Below are 20783 nucleotides of genomic sequence, written 5' to 3'. Positions count from 1 at the left end.
CAGGTGAGGGAGGGTGTTTTGAGGGGTGGGAGTGAGGAAGGAAGAGAGGTGGCGGCTCTACCTCTATTTATGTTATTGTTACGCTTCTTGGGCGGATGGTTTGATTAAATTGAAGCTGTTTAAGAGACGTGCAGAAGTAAAATGGGAGGTTGTATATAAAAGTGGAGGTAAGATATTAGTATATCTCTTGAAAAAGTGGTGGAAATCGAATACCAAAAAAAAATATAATATAATTAAGGATACAGATATACAGTGGTGGCCAAAAGTATGGAAACTTTTTACTTTTTAAAATATCACAGAAAATATTGCTATGCTTAAACTCTCAGGAATATAAATAAACAGCTTATCAGCATATAAAAGTATTCCAAAAATTACACAGCGAAAAAAATATGTTTAGCAGTTTTTGTAGGAGAACAATAGATTTCTTATGGCCAAAAGTATGGAAACCATAAATAAATACATTAAAATTATTTAGTTTAAGCTGATAAACGGTACGATTTGCTTCAGATAAATATAAACATCATGCCCAAGTCTAAATATTTCTCTGCGGACTTAAAAAATAAAATAGTTGAATTATACAAGAGCGGTTATAAACAAATTCAAATAAGTAAAAATTTAAACATTTTAAAAGGCACCGTTTCGAAAATAATTCGTAAATTTAATAAAACAGGGAACGTTTCAACAGCTTTTAAGTCAGGAAGACCAAGAAAGTTGTGCAACAGGACAATGAAAGTAATGAAGAGAATATCAATGGGAGATCCAAGAAAAACATCCACAGACATTTCTCGAGAAATGGGTGAAAGGGGAATATCGGTGTCTGCACGCACGGTGAGAAGAAGGTTAGATGACATGGGACTTTTTGGAAGAGTTGCGGTGAAGAAACCACTAATATCAAAGAAAAATAGGATGGCTCGCTTTAAATTTGCTCAAGATCATCTCACCTGGTCTTATCAGAAATGGAATACTGTACTGTTTAGCAACGAAAGCAAGTTTCAACTGTTTGGTAGTGACGGGAGACGTTATGTCCGAAGACCAAAAGGTACACGGTACAGCAATAAGTACCAGATGCCCACAGTAAAACATGGGGGTGGGAGTATAATGGTATGGGGGTGTTTTTCTCGCTCAGGTGTTGGTCCTCTTGTTAAAATTGATGGGATAATGGACCGTTTTTTGTACAAAGACATATTGGAGAATAAATGCTGCCTCGTGCTGATGAAGAAATGCCACTCAGATGGTTGTTCCAGCAAGACAATGATCCCAAGCACAAATCTCGGTTTGTTCAAAATTGGTTAAATGAACATAATGTTCCACTAATGGATTGGCCCTCGCAGTCTCCGGATCTTAACCCCATAGAAAATTTATGGGACCATTTGGATAGCAAAATTCGAAGCCATTCTATTTCAAATAAAAATGAATTATGGGAAGTGCTAAAAACTGAATGGGCGGCCATTTCCAGTAAAGATTGTACGAGATTGATCGATTCGATGCCACCAAGATGTAGAGAAGTAATTAATTCAAAGGGATATTCCACCAAATATTAGTAATTTTTATATTATCTTGAATTTTAATAAACATTCTTCTTAAGTTTCCATACTTTTGACCAAGAAAATATTCAAAAATTTTTATATATTTTTTGATAGCTGTAATTTTTTATTTAAATGTATTAGGTTTTGTAGGAAATTATTTGTAGGTCACGATTATATAAGTCGTTTTATTTCATATTTCAATTTCTCAGCATAAATGACAAATTAAAAAAGTTTCCATACTTTTGGCCATCACTGTATGTAATTATATCTGTAGATTGATTATATTTTGTATTTTACTAGAAATGAGTCTTTTAAAAATATTTGAATTTATTTTTAGTTGTTGCGAATATGTTTATGGTATTAAAAAATTATTAAACTAATGTTACTTTGAGAAGTTATGTATTGGTAGATTAAAGAAAAGTTTAATAACCTGTAGAAGATGTGAAATACATCCTAAAAAAGGTTAAAGAAGGAATTCACATGGTACTACGGACATGCAACTAAGTAATAATTCAAATGGCTTGTTATAAAATCGTACAACAAATTCGTATATCTTTAATATTTACTAATTTTTAAAAAATCTTGGAATAGAGTAACATGTAAGTATTATTGAGAGTCCTGCTATAATATAATATAAATAGTAAAACATCAATATATAATCTGCAAAATAAATTTTATAAACAACTCCATTTATGTACGTATTTAATTACTTTGTGCGACAAAATAGGGACAATATTTTTCATAATATGCAATGACCCGATTCACACTTTCTTTGCTTCAATGTTAAAATTCGCAATTTTGACAACAAAACACCTAAAAAAGAATGTTACATATTTTTATATATTTTTTTGCAGTATATTATTAATAAAAGAAGTAAATTCGACCTATTAATTATATATCTAATTATTATATATCTAATTCGAGCATTAGATAGGATAAAACATGCCGCTAAATTAGTTAACTAATAACAAGCACACAATATTGCAGTAAATAGCGCAAAAAATATTTATTAACATCTTCTGATATTCGATTGTGCAACACACGTTTGTTTTAATTATTTTTCCTCATCAAATGACTGTAAATACTTCTTAACATCAAATTTTCCTAACTCAACTTTACATACTTTTTGAATGAGAACACACGTCAACACCAAACAATCTCAATTTCTTTTAAAAGGAACAAACCGTAACTTTTATTTCTCCGCATTCAAAATTTTTATATACTCCTCGAATAGGACGTATTGTTGCAGCACATAAGAACGGGATACCCTTGTAATTCCTCCCTATTTTCGAGGCATTGAACATTTCAAACGATCCCTTAACAATACCCCAGGTGAGGGAGGGTGTTTTGAGGGGTGGGAGTGAGGAAGGAAGGAAGGTGGCGGCTCTACCCCCTATTTATGTTATTGTTAAGCTTCCTGGGCGGATGGTTTGATTAAATTGAAGCTGTTTAGGAGGGACGTGCAGGAGTAAAATGGAAGGTTGTATATTGTCAAGACTTAAATAGATGTCAACTTGGGTTTAGATCAAATTGGGAAAAAACAATTTGATATAGGCCCAAGAGATCGGTTACCTGCATGACATCGACCCAGATATGTTTTTAAATAACATTAATAATTAAACAATTAAAATACAACAATCTCGGGTCGATAATCAAACGCAGGCTACCAAAGTTCGATTGCCTCATGGTCATAGCCGGGTGAATGTAATTAGATGAAAACAGATTGAACGACGTAACCGGCGATGACCACGAGGGATAGAAAATATAAAAATGTATGCTGAAGAGAGTCGAGGAGTTAGTCCATCGATGTGAGCCGTATTATACAGTTAGTAATTCGCGTCATCAGTCCGTTAGCAGAAGACAGCGCAGACTGAAGATGTTCCTGTAAGTACTTAGTTAACTAAACCATTAAGTCTTGGCATTCCCCAAAATTGTATTATACTGTGAACTTTATGTTAAATAAATGTGTATTTTGTTCAATGGTTGTTTTGATTGAGAGAGAGAACCTGGTATAGCGACCCTAGCAAACAACCCCCAGCTAGGTCGCGACAATATAAAGGAGTGAGATATCAATATATCTCTTGAAAAAGTGGTGTAAATCGAATACCAAAAAAAATATAATATAATTAAGGATACAGATATATGTAATTATATCTGTAGATTGATTATATTTTGTATTTTACTAAAAATGAATCTTTTAAAGATATTTGAATTTGTTTTTAGTTGTTGCGAACATGTTTATGGTATTAAAAAATATATTAAACTAATGTTACTTTGAGAAGTTATGTATTGGTAGATTAAAGAAAAGTTTAATAACTTGTAGAAGATGTGAAATATATCCTAAAGAAGGTTAAAGAAGGAATTCGCATAGTACTACGGACATTCAACTAAGTAATAATTCAAATGGCTTGTTATAAAATGGTACAACAAATTCGTATATCTTTAATATTTACTAATTTTTAAAAAATCTTGGAATAGAGTAACATGTAAGTATTATTGAGAGTCCTGCTATAATATAATATAAATAGTAAAACATCAATATATAATATGCGAAATAAATTTTATAAACAACTCCATTTATGTACGTATTTAATTACTTTGTGCGACAAAATAGGAAGAATATTTTTCATAATATGCAATGACATGATTCAAACTTTCTTTGCTTCTATGTTAAAATTCGCAATTTTGACAATAAAACGCCTAAAAAAAGAATGTTACATATTTTTATACAGGGTGAGTTTCCTACGATGTTCTCTATGGGTATCTTGGAAACTACTGGAGATAGAGAGTCGGTTAAATGGGGAAAGAATTGCAGTTTTGTGGGGTCATAAACATACGCCTTATAGATTTTTGAAAAAGTGCATGGCTTACTAGATATTTCGAAAAAAAACAATTTCGGCTATTTTGAAAATTGTCCCTAATTCCATTATAATCTGTTTTAGACAAAAAGTTTTTAGATAAAAGTTGTAGATACTCACATCCTTAATGAGATCGTGACCTCCGTTTTTCTCTAAAGCCTGTCATTTTTGACATATGACACAAACATATGTTTTTTTTAATGGAAACCATAGTTGGCCATGACAATATAATATATAGTTTTCAGTTCCAGTATATTATGTTTTCTTCGAAAAATTACTGAGTTATAGCCAATTCTTATCATTTTTAAACAATTTCACTTAGTTAGCCCTAGAAACAAGTTCAATTGCCGTTGCTCTTAGAAATGTGAAGCTGTCACATCCAAACTTTATAAATTAAAATATACAAGAATTGTAAATATGAATTTTTCAAATGAAGAAAAGCGTGTAGATACTCGCGCATCAATAGAGTGGTTCCAACATGACTTTCATTATGACCCCCCCTCCATAATGAAAGAAATGTTAAACATTATTTATATCATAATTATGTACTCAGGGACAGAAAGAGGTGGACCAATTATTGCATGGACCTCCTCGATCACCTGAACTATCCATTTTAGATTTTTTTATGCGGTATGGTTAACAAGAAGGTTTACAAAAAACCTTATGAATTAAGAGAGGCACTCGAAGTGGCTGTACGAGAGAAGTTTCATTAAGTCGACCGGTCCTTCTGTGAGAATAGGTAGACATAATTCAGTTTTAAAAAGATGCAACTCAAAATAATGGCGGATTTTTTGAACATTTTCTAAAATAACTTTAACAAATAAGTGTATGTAGTGATATTATTGTTTTAAGTTTTAGTTTGAGTAATGTAAATTGTAAAGAACTGTTTAATAAGATATTCTGAACTTTTATAAGTTATAAATCATAACAGAATAAGAATACCATGCAATCTAAGTGAAATTAGTCAAGAAAGATAAGAATTTGACAATAACTAATTTAACTTTTCTAATATGTCTTGAAAACCGTTCTCTAAAAAACGCAACATTCACCGGTCAACGTATTCTCGAAAATGTATGGCTAAGAAAAGTTGAACCAATAATCTACACGTTTTTCTTCAGTTGAAAAATTAATATTTACAATTTTTGTTTATTTCAATTTACAAAGTTTGGATGTGACAGTTTGATATTTCTGAGAGCAACGACGATTGAACTTGTTTCCATGGCTAACTAAGTGAAATTGTTTAAATATTATAAGAATTGGCTATAACTCAGTAATTTTTCGAAGAAAACATATTATAGCTTATATCGCCGAAAAACTTTAAAAATTGTGTCATATATCAAAAATGACAGGCTTTAGAGAAAAACGGAGGACACAATCTCATTAAGGATGTGATTATCTACAACTTTTATCTGAAAACTTTTTGTCTAAAATAGCTTATAATGGAATTAGGGACAATTTTTAAAATAGCCGAAATTTGTTTTTTTCGAAATATCTAGTAAGCCATGAAGTTTTTCAAAAATCTGAAAGGCGCAATTTATGACCCCACAAAACTGCAATTCTTTCTCCATTTAACCGACTCTCTATCTCCAGTAGTTTCCGAGATACCCATAGAGAACATCGTAGGCAACTCACCCTGTATATATTTTTTGTAGAATATTATTAATAAAAGATGTAAATTCGACAAATTGTTTTAAATAAGACAAAACAAACCGCTAAAGAAGTTTACTAATAAGAAGCATAAAATATTGAAGTAAATAGTGCAAAAAATATTTACTAACATCTTCTGATATACGATTATAGGACACACATTTGTTTTTTCTCATCAACTGACTGTAAATACTTCTTAACAACAAATTTTTCTAACAAAACTTTACATACTTTTTGAGGAAGAACACACGTCAACACCAAACAATCTCAATTTCTTTTAAAAGAAACAAACCGTAGCTTTTATTTCTCGACATCTCCGCATTCGAAATTTTTATATACTTCTAGAATAGGACGTATTGTTGCCGCACAAAAGAACGGGATACCCTTGTAATTCCTCCCTATTTTTGAGGCATTGAACATTTCAAACGATCCCTTAACAATGCCCCAGGTGAGGGAGGGTGTTTTGAGAGGTAGGAGTGAGGAAGGAAGGGAGGTGGCGGCTCTACCTCCTATTTATGTTATTGTTACGCTTCTTGGGCTTGGGATGGTTTGATTAAATTGAAGCTGTTTAAGAGGGACGTGCAGGGGTAAAGTGGAAGGTTGTACAGGGTGTCCCATTTTGGTTGAAATCATACGGTATCTCCGTTATTCGTGAAGATAGAAGGGTGAGGTTTGTACAAACGCCACTTTTTTGTCAAACGGAAGATGCCGTAACCAAAATTTTCATAGCCGCCTTCGTTTCTGAGCTACAGGGTCTTTTTGAAAATTTTGCAATTTGGCACACCCCCTGTATCTCTGTTATTGTTAAAGATATAGAGAAGGTGAAAACTGTTTATTGTAGAATTTTTTACGTAGAATACAGTGGCGTAGTCTGTTATTCTACGAAAACAATATTTTTGAAGATATGAACTATAGTTATGTTTTTTTTTAAAGGAACACCCTGTATATTTATAAATTATATTATCTGGCTTGCCATAAGCTGCTCAAAAATATATATAACTCTATATTTATTTTCACTATTTACTGCAATATTTAAAAAAATATATTAAAAGATCATATTTATTAGGCCATGATTGATAGAAAAAAATTAAAGAATTATTAAAAATATATATACTGCTATCTGTCTCTTGTTTTATTTTGAGGGCCACTAATAAATTATTTATATATTAGGAAAACTTAACTCTCTACAGCTATTTGTAAATCTTGGAAGCTATCGTATCGGAATTTTTAAATATCCCTTTAACTAATTTACGTGAAATATACTTTCAGTAAGATAAGGCTCCCCCTCACAACTTAACTTACAACGAAAATAATATTGGAAAATTGTTAAATTATTATTTCTCAAATCAATGAATTACAACCAATTGACCCATATGATGGCCTCCCTGATTTCCGGATTTGTCTATTCTCGCTTTCTGATTTTGGGGATTTTTGAAATATGAAATATATCGTGGCAACTAACATAATGTCGAACACCTGGAAAATGCTTTAATAACGCAAGCTTTTAAATATTTGAAAACCCATCCCGTTATAATAAATTCCATTATAAAAAAAAAGAAAAATATTTTTAGAGATTCAAAAGTAAAATATATCAATTCCAACTAAAATATTAATATGTGTATAACTATTTTAGTAAATACCATTTTGATTTTTTGTTATTTATCAAGGCCTACCAATAAGAAAATGATATATTTTAAATATTGCTGTAAATAATGAAAATAAATACAAAGTCATATATTTTTGAGAAGCTCATGGCAAGGAGGATCATATTATTTATAAATATGCAGGGTGTTCCATTTAAAAAAAACATAACTTTAGTTCATATTTTCAAAAATATTTTTTTCGTAGAGAAACAGACTACGCCACTGTATTCTACGTAAAAAGTTCTACAAGAATCAGTTTTCACCTTCTCGATATCATCCATAATAACGGAGATACGGGGGCTGTCCCAAATTGCAAAATTTTCGAAAAGACCCTGTAGCTCAGAAACGAAGAGGGCTATGAAAATTTTCTTGACAGCATTTTCCGTTTGACAAAAAGTGGCACAGGTTTGTGCAAACCGCATCGTTCTATCTTTGCTAATAATGGAGATACCGTATGATTTCAACCAAAATGGGACACTCTGTACATAGAAAAAGAAGTGGAGTCGAGATATCAGTATATCTCTTTTTAGAAATAATGATATAAATCGAATGTCAAATTACAATATTATTAAGGTTGTTTATTAATATATGAGGTTATATCTGCAAATGTTTATATTTTGAATTTTACTAAAATTGAGTCATTTAAAAATATTTGATTTCCCTTTTAATCGTTGCAAACATGCTATGGTATTAAAAAAAATGATGAAATTAATGTTATTTTGAAAAGCTATTTATTGGTAGATTGAAGAAAAGTTTGATAACTTGTAGAAGTATAATCCTAAAGTAGGTTAAAGGAGGAATTCACATGATACTTGTTTTAAAATGGTATAATCAATTCTTATATTTTTAATATTTACTAAATTTTAAAAAAAATTGGAAATAGAGTAATATGTATATATTATTGAGAGTCCTGCTATAATAAAATATAAACAATAAAACACCAATGTGTAGTTTGTAAAATCGATTTTATAAACAACTCAATTTATATGTTTTTTCCATAGCAACTGTTAAAATTGCCTATATCTATCTATCAAAAATAGTAGATAAAATAGTACTTTAACCGCAAGGGTAGATTAAATGATACTTTAACGGCGAGGATAGGTTAAAACTTTATTTCTCCTCGCACGTTTTTGGTTTGGTTTGGAATGAATTAATTCCATTTTTGAAAATTTTTATATTCCTTTTCATAAGTTATTCGGAATTTAAATGGAAGTAGTTTGGAAATGGCGTTTGTCAGCTCAGCCTGAATATCTGTTGGTAATTTACTTATTTCGTTTTGAGCCATTTCTGGCTCCAATTCAATCAGCAATCGACACGAAAGAGAATTAAAAAATATTGACTCAAAACTGACAACTAAAGAGACAGCTTTATTTATTTGTCAAATTACATAGAAACCATCGCCAACCCAGCTCAATATTTTTTCTACTCGTAATAAATTCCTTGAAATAATAATTTCTGAATATTTTTTAAAACGTAACTCGCTATGGAAAAAAATATGTTTTATACACGACGATAAAATATCATTTTATCGTCTTGTATAAAAAAATAACTATTAATTACTTTGTGTAACAAAATACGGACAATATTTTTTTCATAATATACAATGACATGATTCACATTTTCTTTACTTCAATGTTAAAATTCGTGATTTTAACAATAAAACATCTAAGAAAGAATTCGATAGCACAAAATTACTAATAAAAAATCAACCACAATATTACATCCTATGACAAACTTTTTCTTTTTGGTCGGTGAAAACAGAAAATAATCGGAAAACAACGTAAGGGATCCGAATTCGATTGGAATAGAAAGAATTTCCACGCTTTTGTTTGTGCACCTTTTTTCATTCCACGGGAAAGTTTTCAGACGTTTGACAGTTTTTCCACAAAGAAATAATAAAAGGTTGTTAAAAACTATTCGATAGGTTTGTCGAGTTGTTTCGGATCAAATTTACTACTTTTCAACAGCATAAATAAAGGAAAATGCAACTTTAGCTTCGGTGACGGCGTAGTTGACATACGAAAAAGATAGATACAATAAATCTATACCGGGTGCGTCTCAAAAATGGCTCTATAAAACAGCGTGTCTCAAAAATAGCTCTATAAAATCTGGTAAAAGTTGGTAAGTTAGTATACGACATAAATTAGGATTGATTGACGTATTCAATTGTTTTCGGTCACTTCCTGTTAAATGAGAACTTCAAAATGACACTCTGAATGGAGTGATATATACAGGGTGGTCCGAATTGTATTCCGGAAATTTCGGCAGCATATTCTGCAGATAAAAATAAGTAAAAAAGTTCGTATAAATGTATGTCCTAAAGTGCTTAATCTCGGAGATATAGGGTGTAGAAGTTTCAATTTTATTTCGATTTTCCAAATAGTTTCTGAAGTAACGTAAATATTTGAATGAACATTGGTGTCTGGGAATTTTTTAACATGAGAAATTTGATTTTGATGTCAATATGACTCCTACTGGTAGAGGGCGCCACCTACATGTGTTTTAACTGTTTTGAAGCTTAATAACTTTTTGTCCGTACCTGTATAAAACTACCGAGGGAAAAAATATACATCTCTGTGACTTTTTACGTAAAAAATATCTCTATGTCAAAATCGCTACGAGTAACCGTTCTCAAGATATTTAGAATGGAAATAGTCAATACATGTCATTATTGACGAAAAATAAACACGTTGAGTAGATAGTTATTTCACTGAAATAATAAATTTGAGAAATTTTTATTTTTTTAAATTAATCATAAATTTTTCTGCAAAAAAATGTTGATAAAACAGTTTCTGTTGAACTTTTGACACAAAAACTTTCAAATTTATGATCTCAGTCTAATAACTATTTAGTCAACATGTTTAATGTAAAAACAATACTCGTAGCGATTTTTACCAAGAGACATTTTTTACGTAAAAAACGTCGTAAAAGTATATTTTTTTAATCAGTAGTTTAATACAGATACGGACAAAAATTTATAACTCTTCAAAATATTTAAAAAATATGTAGGTGGCGCCCTCTACTAGTAGGAATCATATTGACATCAAATTCAAATTTCTCATGTGAAAAAACTCCCAGACACCAATTTTCATCCAAATATTGACGTTACTTCAGAAATTATTTGGAAAAAACGAAATAAAAATGAAACTTCTACACCCTGTATCTCCCAAACTAAGTATTTTAGGACAAACATTTATATGAACTTTTTTACTAATTTTTGTCAGTAAAATATGCTGCCGAAGTTTCCGGAATACAGTTCGGACCACCCTGTATATAATATGTCAACTTCGGACATTTTCGAAAATGGCTTATTTGAAATTGCAACATGAGATTCATAACTAGTGATGGGAAAAACCGATCAATTTCAATAATCGACTACTCGAGTATCAAGCGATTGCAATAACCGAGTGATCACTCGAGCGAAATATCGCTCGTATTTAAAAATACGGTTTTTTGTCCGTATCTCGAAAAACAATACTCGTAGCGATTTTTACCAAGAGACATTTTTTACGTAAAAAACGTCGTAAAAGTATATTTTTTTAATCAGTAGTTTAATACAGGTACGGACAAAAATTTATAACTCTTCAAAATATTTAAAAAATATGTAGGTGGCGCCCTCTACTAGTAGGAGTCATATTGACATCAAAATCAAATTTCTCATGTGAAAAAACTCCCAGACACCAATTTTCATCCAAATATTGACGTTACTTCAGAAATTATTTGGAAAAAAACGAAATAAAAATGAAACTTCTACACCCTGTATCTCCCAAACTAAGTATTTTAGGACAAACATTTATATGAACTTTTTTACTTATTTTTGTCAGTAAAATATGCTGCCGAAGTTTCCGGAATACAGTTCGGATCACCCTGTATAAAATAGTAGTGGGAACTATCGAATGAATACTATCGAAACATTCGATAGTTGCAATTCATTCGAATAATTCGATAGTTAGTAAGAAAACATTCGTTGAAAACTATTCGAATAAAAATTATCGAATAGATCCGTCATCTGCCTTGAAATATTGTATTCTAGTAATTCGGCAGCAAAAACCATTCATTTATAAAATTCATTCATTTATGAAATTCATTTATTCGTCAGGATCGATTGTAATAAAATATTAACTGAATTTTAGTTGTCGCCCGGCGACGTAGGTTTCATTCCGAGAAACCCGACAGCGGTCGGTGGCCATGCTATGAAAGAAGCCGGCATCTTTGATTTTTTGCGGAGTCAGATATAGATAAGGACACATTATTTTTTTTATTGAGGTGCTAGTATTTACACAGAAAATACATTATGAAGGGCGCTGTTGCCATATTTTGGTATTAGTTGATATTAGCAAAGAATATTATTGTTTGGCTTTAGTTAGTTAGGGTTAGTATGTCTATATATTCTGCATTTTTTTATTAATATTCTGTTGTTACACTGCAATAATACTTGTTATTTTGGATGTAGGAAAATGATTTTTAATGTTTTTAAGCAAAGACTGGTTTAATAAATAATAATAACAGTAATAATTTGTTATACCTATTAACAACAAAATTTAAAAAAATTTAATATAAATATTTTTTTAAGCAGTAGCAAAATATAAACAACAAATTAGATGTCAAAATTATTTATATTAGATCCTATTTAAAAGTAATATAGTCTCTAAATTTTTTGTGTGTGGCAACGTTGGTTTATTAAATAATAATAATTACAGAACTAATTTGTTATATTAACAACAAATTTTAAAATCATGAAATATAAACATTTATTAATTTTCTAAGCATGCAGTGGAAGGAAAATATAAATAAAAAATTAGAAATCAAAATTATTTATATTAGGTGCTTTATATTACTATTTAAAAATTATATTTACTTTTACTGGCATTTACTTTAAAAAATAAATGAAATATTTCTTCGCAAAAAACTACATGTAAGAGAATTAGCATAAACAAAATACAAACATCGTTAACTTTTTTTTTAAATTGGCACGTGTAAAACTTTCATTTTAATTTTCTCACCCCATAGTTTGAGTTCGATAACCCCATTTACTTAACCACATTACTTAAATATGATTATTAAGTTTAACTAATTCATATTATTGAAACATCTAAAATACAAATATGTATTTTTAAAATTAATTGTAAGTTCATCTCATCTCTCTTAAAAATTGCTACTTCTCAAAATTTCCCGTTAAAAAATAGACCATATATCATATAAAATTAAATAATTGAAAGATCGGACTACGGAAAACCACACAAATTTTCGGAAAAATTTTGACCACCTGCACATGCACACAATCATCAATAAATAAAATTAAAAAATAACTACTATTTTAGTATTTTAACTATTTTAATAAACGCAAAAATAGCACAGTATATACGGCGAAGTTATAAAAATTTGGAAGAACTAATAATGCACTGACGCATACAAAAATCAAACGAATACTAAATTTCATTTATCAAAAGCATTCGATAGTCTCAACGATAACCATTTAGTCGCACGGCGAGGTTGTCACATATGCTTTAGTATACAAATGAATGAATGATTTTATTCGAATAAAACCATTCGATAGTTGAAATCATTCATTCATTAACCATTCGATAGTCTAATTCATTCGATAGTTCCCATCGCTAGTATATAATGTCAACTTCGGACATTTTCGAATATGGCTTATTTGAAATTGCAACATGAGATTTATAACTAGTGATGGGAAAAACCGATCAATTTCAATAATCGAGTACTCGAGTATCAAGCGATTGCAATAACCGAGTGATCACTCGAGCGAAATATCGCTCGTATTTAAAAATACGGTTTTTTGTCCGTCGCATGTTGTAAGTACTCGTTAACGCCAAGCAGTAAGCTGCGTGCGCAGGGCACATATTCTTTCGGTAATGAACGGCAAGTAGTAAGCAGCGAGCGATTCGCTTGATCGCCTGATTTAGTTTATTTCGAAGCATTGTCGATGTAGATCGTAAAATTTTGTCTCTCAGATACGCAACGGATAAATATACCGGGTGCGGCTCAAAAGTGGATCTATAACTGTTTTATTTTTTCAGATAAAACAACGAGATTTGGTATGTTAGTATATGACATACATTAGGATTGATTGACATATTCAATTGTTTTCGGTCACTTCCGGTTTCACCGGAAATGACTGCAACTTTTGATTTTTAAATCGCACCCTCGGTATTTTTTTTACATTATTCGGTAGAAAATGACACTCTGAATAGAATATGGATATGGTTTATTTGAAATTGTAACATGCGGTTCATACCGACAATTTGACTCGAAGTACCAAGTGTGTGGTATCAAATTATTCGTAAAAAAATTCTTTTTCGAAATATGTTAATGATCCACCCTCGTTCCATTTGAAAAAAATTGAGATATGATCAAAAATATGATTTGGGCATCTTTTAACCGGCCAGGGCAAGACACTAAAACATTAGATGATCAAATCTATTTTTCCAAGGCTCCTTGATTAACAATTAGTGTTTTTAACGCAGCCATGGCACTCATTATTCTAGGATCACTTGCGTTCGTTGCTTGGTACTCGTCACTTGCATCGCTCGTTCATAATCGAGCGATGTCGGTTATTTCGATAATCGAGTACTCGAGCGAATTTTCGCTCGAGTTATCCCATCACTATTCATAACGACAATTTGACTCGAAATACCAAGTGTGTAGTACCAAATTAATCGTAAAAATACTTTTTCCAAATATGCTAGTGAGCCACCCATGTTCTATTTGAAAAAATTGAGATATGATTAAAAATACGATTTGTGCAGCTTTTAACCGACCAGGATGACATTAAAAACATTAGACGATCAAATCTATTTTCCAAGGCTCCTTAATTAAAAATTAGTGTTTTTAATACAGCCAAGGCACTCTAGATTGAAATTTAAAGTACGATTTTTTAAGCAAGAATATCAAAAGTTGACATAGGATATGGCATTCTATTCAGAGTGTAATTTTCTCTCGAATAAAGTAAAAAAATACCACAGGTGCCATTTAACAATCAAAAGTTGTAGTCATTTGCGGTAAAACAGGAAGTGACGAAAACAATTGGATACGTCAATCAATCCTCATTTATGTCATAAGTATACTAACATACCAAATCTGGTTTTTTTTTCTCACTTTTTCACTTTTGAAACGCACCCGGTATATATCCATTTTTTGTCAGTTTATATAAAAAATGTGTTAAAAATTCCACACAAAATTAAATAAACACTATGTTTTGTTATACAGACTGTGATGTCAAAATGAATTTGGTTTCTTGATATCTTTCAAGGTATGTCATTATAAATTATAACAAAACAAACACTAAAGAAATGACACTTACCTACTAAGGCCAAAATAACTGTCAAAAGAAGAGCTGACGGTTATTAATAATAAAACAACACTAAATAAATGGCATTTAAATAACAAAAAAATACTATACAAGTGTCACTTACCTACTAAAGCCAAAATAACTGTCAAAAGGGGAGCTGTCGGGAAAGCGATTGTCATATTCAGTTCTAGCATTTGTAGCAGGTCCACTGCAACAAATAATGTTATATTTTCTCAGTTCTTTTATAAATACTATTAAAAATACCTCTATCATTTAAAGTTCTGAAATTACTATAATATGATCGAAAAAAACGGCAGCAAAGGCAAGGGAGTGACAAGAGACAAAAAAATCTACTCAGAAAAAAAAAACAAAACAAAAAAAATTTTGGTCGATGGTAAAATGCTATATTTTTTATTTTTACCCCTATTTCCTTGAATTTTTTAGAAAATTGTATATAAATATATCAATTTTAATTCGTTAACTCACTATATTATAAACTTTAGTATTTGACTTATTATACAGGGTTAATCAAAGAGTTGTTTTTTACCATATCTTTAAAACACCCTGTGCAATAATTTCGTGAGAAAATTTTCTTAAAACATTATTTTTCGATCAGAACCATGCCTCTTGAATATTTTGTTTTTTGATATCATGCCTTGATTAATTTTTAAGAGCAAAATGAACTTGCCACAAACATTTTGCAATTCGTTAAATTATCGTTACTTTTTAATGTTATTCTTCATAATGGCGATGTGGCTTTGATGATTATTGTTGTGTACGATTGAATATAGTTCTTAGTATCAAAGCGTGTGCAAAAGTCATTGATCTTGTTGAAGATTAAATTATGAACATTCTAGGGCTGCACCGAGTACCGAGTAGTTCAGTGCTCGGCCAGAATTTTAACCGAGTAATATGTACTCGGTGCTCGGCCTTACTCGGCCGGGTAGGCCGAGTAAAGTAGTGATGGGTTGTTATTTAACTATCTGTTATTTTATAACAATTATTTAGAAAAAACATAACGCAACCGTTACTACTTTTAAAAAATAACAGATATAAAATAACGATACGCAGAGATCGACAGTTCGTGAAACGAAGTCGGCGCTCTGCACCGCCATAAAATTCGATGCTGCTCGAAGCAATTCCAAAAAACAACTAGTATGGATTATGGATGGAAAACATGTTATTTCGACAACCATCGATACAGGCGACGAGATACAATGGACAACGGAGTGGGGAATGCGCTACGGCGCGGCGCGGCGCGGCGAACGTAGCTGCATTGGTCGATGGTCGTGTGGGGCTTGCAACAGCTTAAAAATAATAGGATATAAAAGAAGCAGCTTTTTTGAAACAGTTGCGGGCATAATGCCTGGCGGTCGAGATAACAGGAGTGGGAAAGGAACGCTGCTGCATTGGTCGATTGTCGATGGAGGCTCGCAACGGGTTGGAGAAGCAGTCATTTTAGATCCGTTGTTTTTTAAACTGTTTCATTTAAATACGAGCATAACAGAGCGGCGGTCGAGATAATCGGAGTAGGAAAGTAACGCTGCTGCATCGGTCGATTGTCGATGGAGGTTCGAAACAGGTTGGAGAAATAGATACATTGTTTTTCAACCTGTTACGAGCATAACGGGCGGAGGTCGAGATATTATGGCGCTATATGTTTTAGTACTTACTTATTAAGTTTCAATATTTAGGTATTTATTTATTCTGAAAAATTTTCAGAATAATATTTTAAGATTTTTTAAAAATGTATACAGGGTGTTTTGAAAAATCTGGTCATTGATTAATCACGATCATTCTTAAAGCCCTTGAGTAAAAACTGATTTTTGGAAAACGGATTGACTTTAGGTTTGGTTTGGTTTTCTCGAATCTCAAATTCCAAGAGGGTGAAAACGCCCCTCAAATATTACAATATTTGTTATTTAAAAAACGGTTAGTCTTTCGGGAAAATGTTGGGACAGGCATAATTTATTATGTTTTTTTACATATTTTGAAATTTTTTAAAAAATCATACAGGGTGTTCCAAAAAGTTGAGTAATTGATTAACCACGATTCTGCTTAAACTACTGGACGTTTAAAGCTTATTTTTGGCAAATGTGAGAAAATTTTATCCAGTTTGTATGTTAATGGAAATTCTTGCTTTGCTTTATCATCACCATTACAAATTATTAATTCGACGCGAACAAAGTCGCGGGTACACGTTAGTTAAAGTGTAAAATTAATTTGAACTCTAGTGTGTAGTTGGTTTACTTATGAAGAATATACTACACATTTTCTTATATTGCTATTTTTTGACCGCAAATGGTAAAATCATAACTAATTCAGGCGGATCGAGGGGCAGGGCGTAGGGAGATCGGAATGTATAGGTATAGACGAGTGGCGGAATTTTGGCTTTTTTATATCGCAATTTGTAAACAGCGCTTATTTGTAAACAACCACCGTTTTTAGAGAGGTATTTTAGATAACAATCGATATTTAGAAATGTTTTGACACCCTGGAAATACTACCACCGAGCACTTCATTGTTGCAACTTGCAACTGCGTTAATACGCCTGGCGGTAACCGCCTCATACTCTTTCAGATATTTAGCAATAAAATAAAGAAACCTGTTATTTTTAAGCTGTTATTTTAAGCTGTTTTTTATAAATAACTATAACAGTTTCAACTGTTATCTAAAAATAACAGTTTTGCCCATCACTAGAGTAAAGTATAGTAATAGAAACAATCCATTTATGCATGTCCAAAACAGAAAGAAATGAGACTCACAGTGGCAAATAATGAAATAAACAAAAAGTTATTCATTCATAACTTTAATTAATGTATTTTAGCAAAGTAATAATAATAAGTATAAGTAATAACACAAACACAGTGAAATAATAATTTAATACTTATAATCTAAAAGAGGTCACCACTGTCACTCATTTTTTAACTTTAAAGGGTATTATTAATTGTTTGAATTATTTTTCACTTTTAAATTAGTTACACATATAAGTTTTGCTTAAAACAAAATCAACGTCGCCGCCACACCTTAAAAGAATCAGTTCAGAATCCAGCACATTAGAAATATCAGTTAGCATGGGGAACCACAGAACAAAACAATATCTCCATAAGCAAAACAAACCAGGTCATTGGTTTGTAGTCGGGGAATCCCAGCCGCTCGCCAATCATAGGCAAAACAAACAAGGTCATTGGTTTAAGGCCGGGGATTCCGGGAATTTTAACTAGCTTTCTTTAATGTTAAATTATATATCTATATTTATATTATGTATAAAATATAATATTATTATGTTATGGTGTATAGTATAATTAGTATATTATATTGATAAAGATCGCATAACTGTTAAGACTATTAAAAACCCGGCAATTCCACTACTCGGCAGCCGAGTACTAGGTACTCGGCCATTACCTTTAGCCGAGTACTCGGTACTCGGTCAAGTTAAAAAACAGGGCTCGTTACAGCCCTAGAATATTCGCTTGGTCCTTCAAGAGGAAAGGGAAAACATAACACAATATATTTGCAGCTTCATTAACGGTATGAACTGACGCACAATGGTTCAGATTTTGAAAAAGCTGCTTATAGATGCGAAAGTTCGAGTTGCAAATTTAGTATATCTAACACATTTATTATTGATACCAGACCTTAATCTACCTACACTTAAAATGGTTTTGACCAATAATGCATAAAAACATATTTACCGCGTTTTGCTTATCTTGTTTTGTGACCTATTTTTAAAGATGTGTGAAATGCAGTGTTGAGAAGTGGATTCATTCGATAGTACCGCATTGGAAACAAAATATTTTTGTGTAGAATATACCAGTATGGAAGACATAGGCAAGTGTTCATTTTTATATTTTATCCTTTGCAATACATATGTTACCGGTAATAATATATTGAATAAAAGAACATGTTATAATTTTTTCAAATTTTAAATTTAAATTCATAAAACTTTAGAGGTTTGCGAGGACCCACGTTAATTTTTTCACAGAAATATTCTGTTCACTAATAGGTTTCACCGTCCAAATTTCGCACCCCCTGCACATCCCTTGCGCAGTAATAATTATTTAAAGTAATAAAGTCTTTATCGTAAGTTTAGTACTAAGATTAGGTTATTAGGAGCAGATATTTGGTTTCTTAAATCATGCAAAGCCAATTCAGTTTATCCTAGTTTTATTAAAGTTGGTATTCCAAAAAGTAACGTTAGTGATAAGGTAGAGAAAATTGCAAAACAAAAATGGCTTGATTTAGAAATCAAATTTCTGTATAGTAAACGAAGTATGCTTGAAATTGAAGCCTATGGACTTTACAAAAAAACTTACTTATAAGCTAACTAATGTAGAGTATGAATGTTGGTGTCTATTTCAGAGAAATATGTTTGTGGTTATCAATTCAAAATTTGTTAAGAAAATGTCCATTTTGAATAATAAGTTTAAAAAATTAAAAGCTCTAAAAACAAACATGTTTTCCAAAGAGACATAAACATAGTAGAGAATCTTTCTTCGCAGACTTTTGATAAACAAGAGCTAAGTTTATTAAACAAAGGTTTAAAGTTTGCATTGCCCAACTCTGGTAGCGCTTTGGAGGAAATCGTCGTTGGTGTTGAAACTGCTATTCAGCACTTACCCGAGGCTTCTGAAGTACTTACAAGAGAGGCTTGTAGAAATCAGTTATCAAAAAATATCGTTTCAAGTAAATCATTAAAATCTAACAAGGAGCACAATATTGTCAAGGGTTTGCGTAACAAAGATTGTTTCTACCTAAAAGATATAAGATTATTATATTTATTATTAATAATATTAGATAAAATAAGATTAGATAAAAAAGACTATTACGATAAGGTTAACAACTTAATCGATAATGGCCCCTACATAAATTTGAAAAAGAATCCTTTGTCTAAGATGGTTGCAGACGTTAAAAAAACTCTAAAAGAATGTAACACCATTATTGATCTTTCTTTAAAGAGGAAATTGCAAGTATCCAATCCCTCATTACCAAAATTGTATGCTTTGCCAAAAATTCATAAACCGGACAAGTCTATGCGCCCAATTGTTTCGGCTGTAGGTTCTGCGACTTATAATTTGGCAAAATGGTTATCAATGGAGTTCGAAAATTTACCTAATTAGGAACCTTCTTTCTCAGTTAAAAATAATATTGAATTCATTAACAAAATTAAAGATATAACATTGCATGAAGGTGAAATTTTGGTCTCCTTTGATGTATCTTCGTTGTTCCCGAATGTGGAATTGGAACACATTTGAGAAGTGTTCCAATTCCACATACTTTAGGCTACTTGAAGGAATTACTGAACGCAAATGGTCTCGACAACAAAACTGTAATTGAATATATTGAGCTTACATCGTTATGTATGAAACAAAATTGTTTTCAATTTAATAACAACTTTTTTGAACAGCGGGAAGGTACAGCAATGGGTAATCCATTGTCTCCATTTTGGCTAATTTATTCATGAGCAGGTTTGAAGTGGAGGCTAAGAATCAGTTTGAGTATTTTCCAAGAGTATGGTTTAGGTATGTGGATGATATTTTTGCTGTTTTTGACACACATTCAGACACCATAGATAATTTTATTTCTAAGTTAAATAATCGTTTTCCTTCCATTAAATTTACGCATGAAATTGAGAACAACGACAGATTACCATTTCTAGATGTATTAGTTATTAGAAATACTAATAATTGCCTGGAATTTGATATCTATAGGAAAAATACCACCACACGCAGATATATTCCTAATGAATCACATCATAGTGTTGAACATAAAATGGCTAGTTTAAATTTCTTAGTTC

General features: G+C 31.3%; 1 protein-coding gene across 1 annotated transcript in view; it reads right to left on the bottom strand.

Annotated features, from left to right (window-relative positions):
- Nucleotides 1-20783, bottom strand: part of LOC115888609 (membralin) — a 282010-nt gene that overhangs the window by 198912 nt on the left and 62315 nt on the right. Inside the window, exons 7-8 of the mRNA XM_030908375.1 lie at nt 15111-15194; nt 14999-15016 (exon numbers count right to left, since the gene is read on the bottom strand). Of these exons, the coding sequence (XP_030764235.1) occupies nt 14999-15016; nt 15111-15194 (102 nt within the window). The remainder of the gene's footprint in view (nt 1-14998; nt 15017-15110; nt 15195-20783) is intronic.

This window comes from Sitophilus oryzae, unplaced genomic scaffold (genome assembly GCF_002938485.1).
Source record: "Sitophilus oryzae breed Bouriz unplaced genomic scaffold, Soryzae_2.0 scaffold_802_pilon_pilon, whole genome shotgun sequence".
NCBI classification, from domain to species: domain Eukaryota; kingdom Metazoa; phylum Arthropoda; class Insecta; order Coleoptera; family Curculionidae; genus Sitophilus; species Sitophilus oryzae.
Note: the sequence above shows the minus strand (reverse complement) of the source record. Positions and strands in the feature narration are given on the sequence as shown.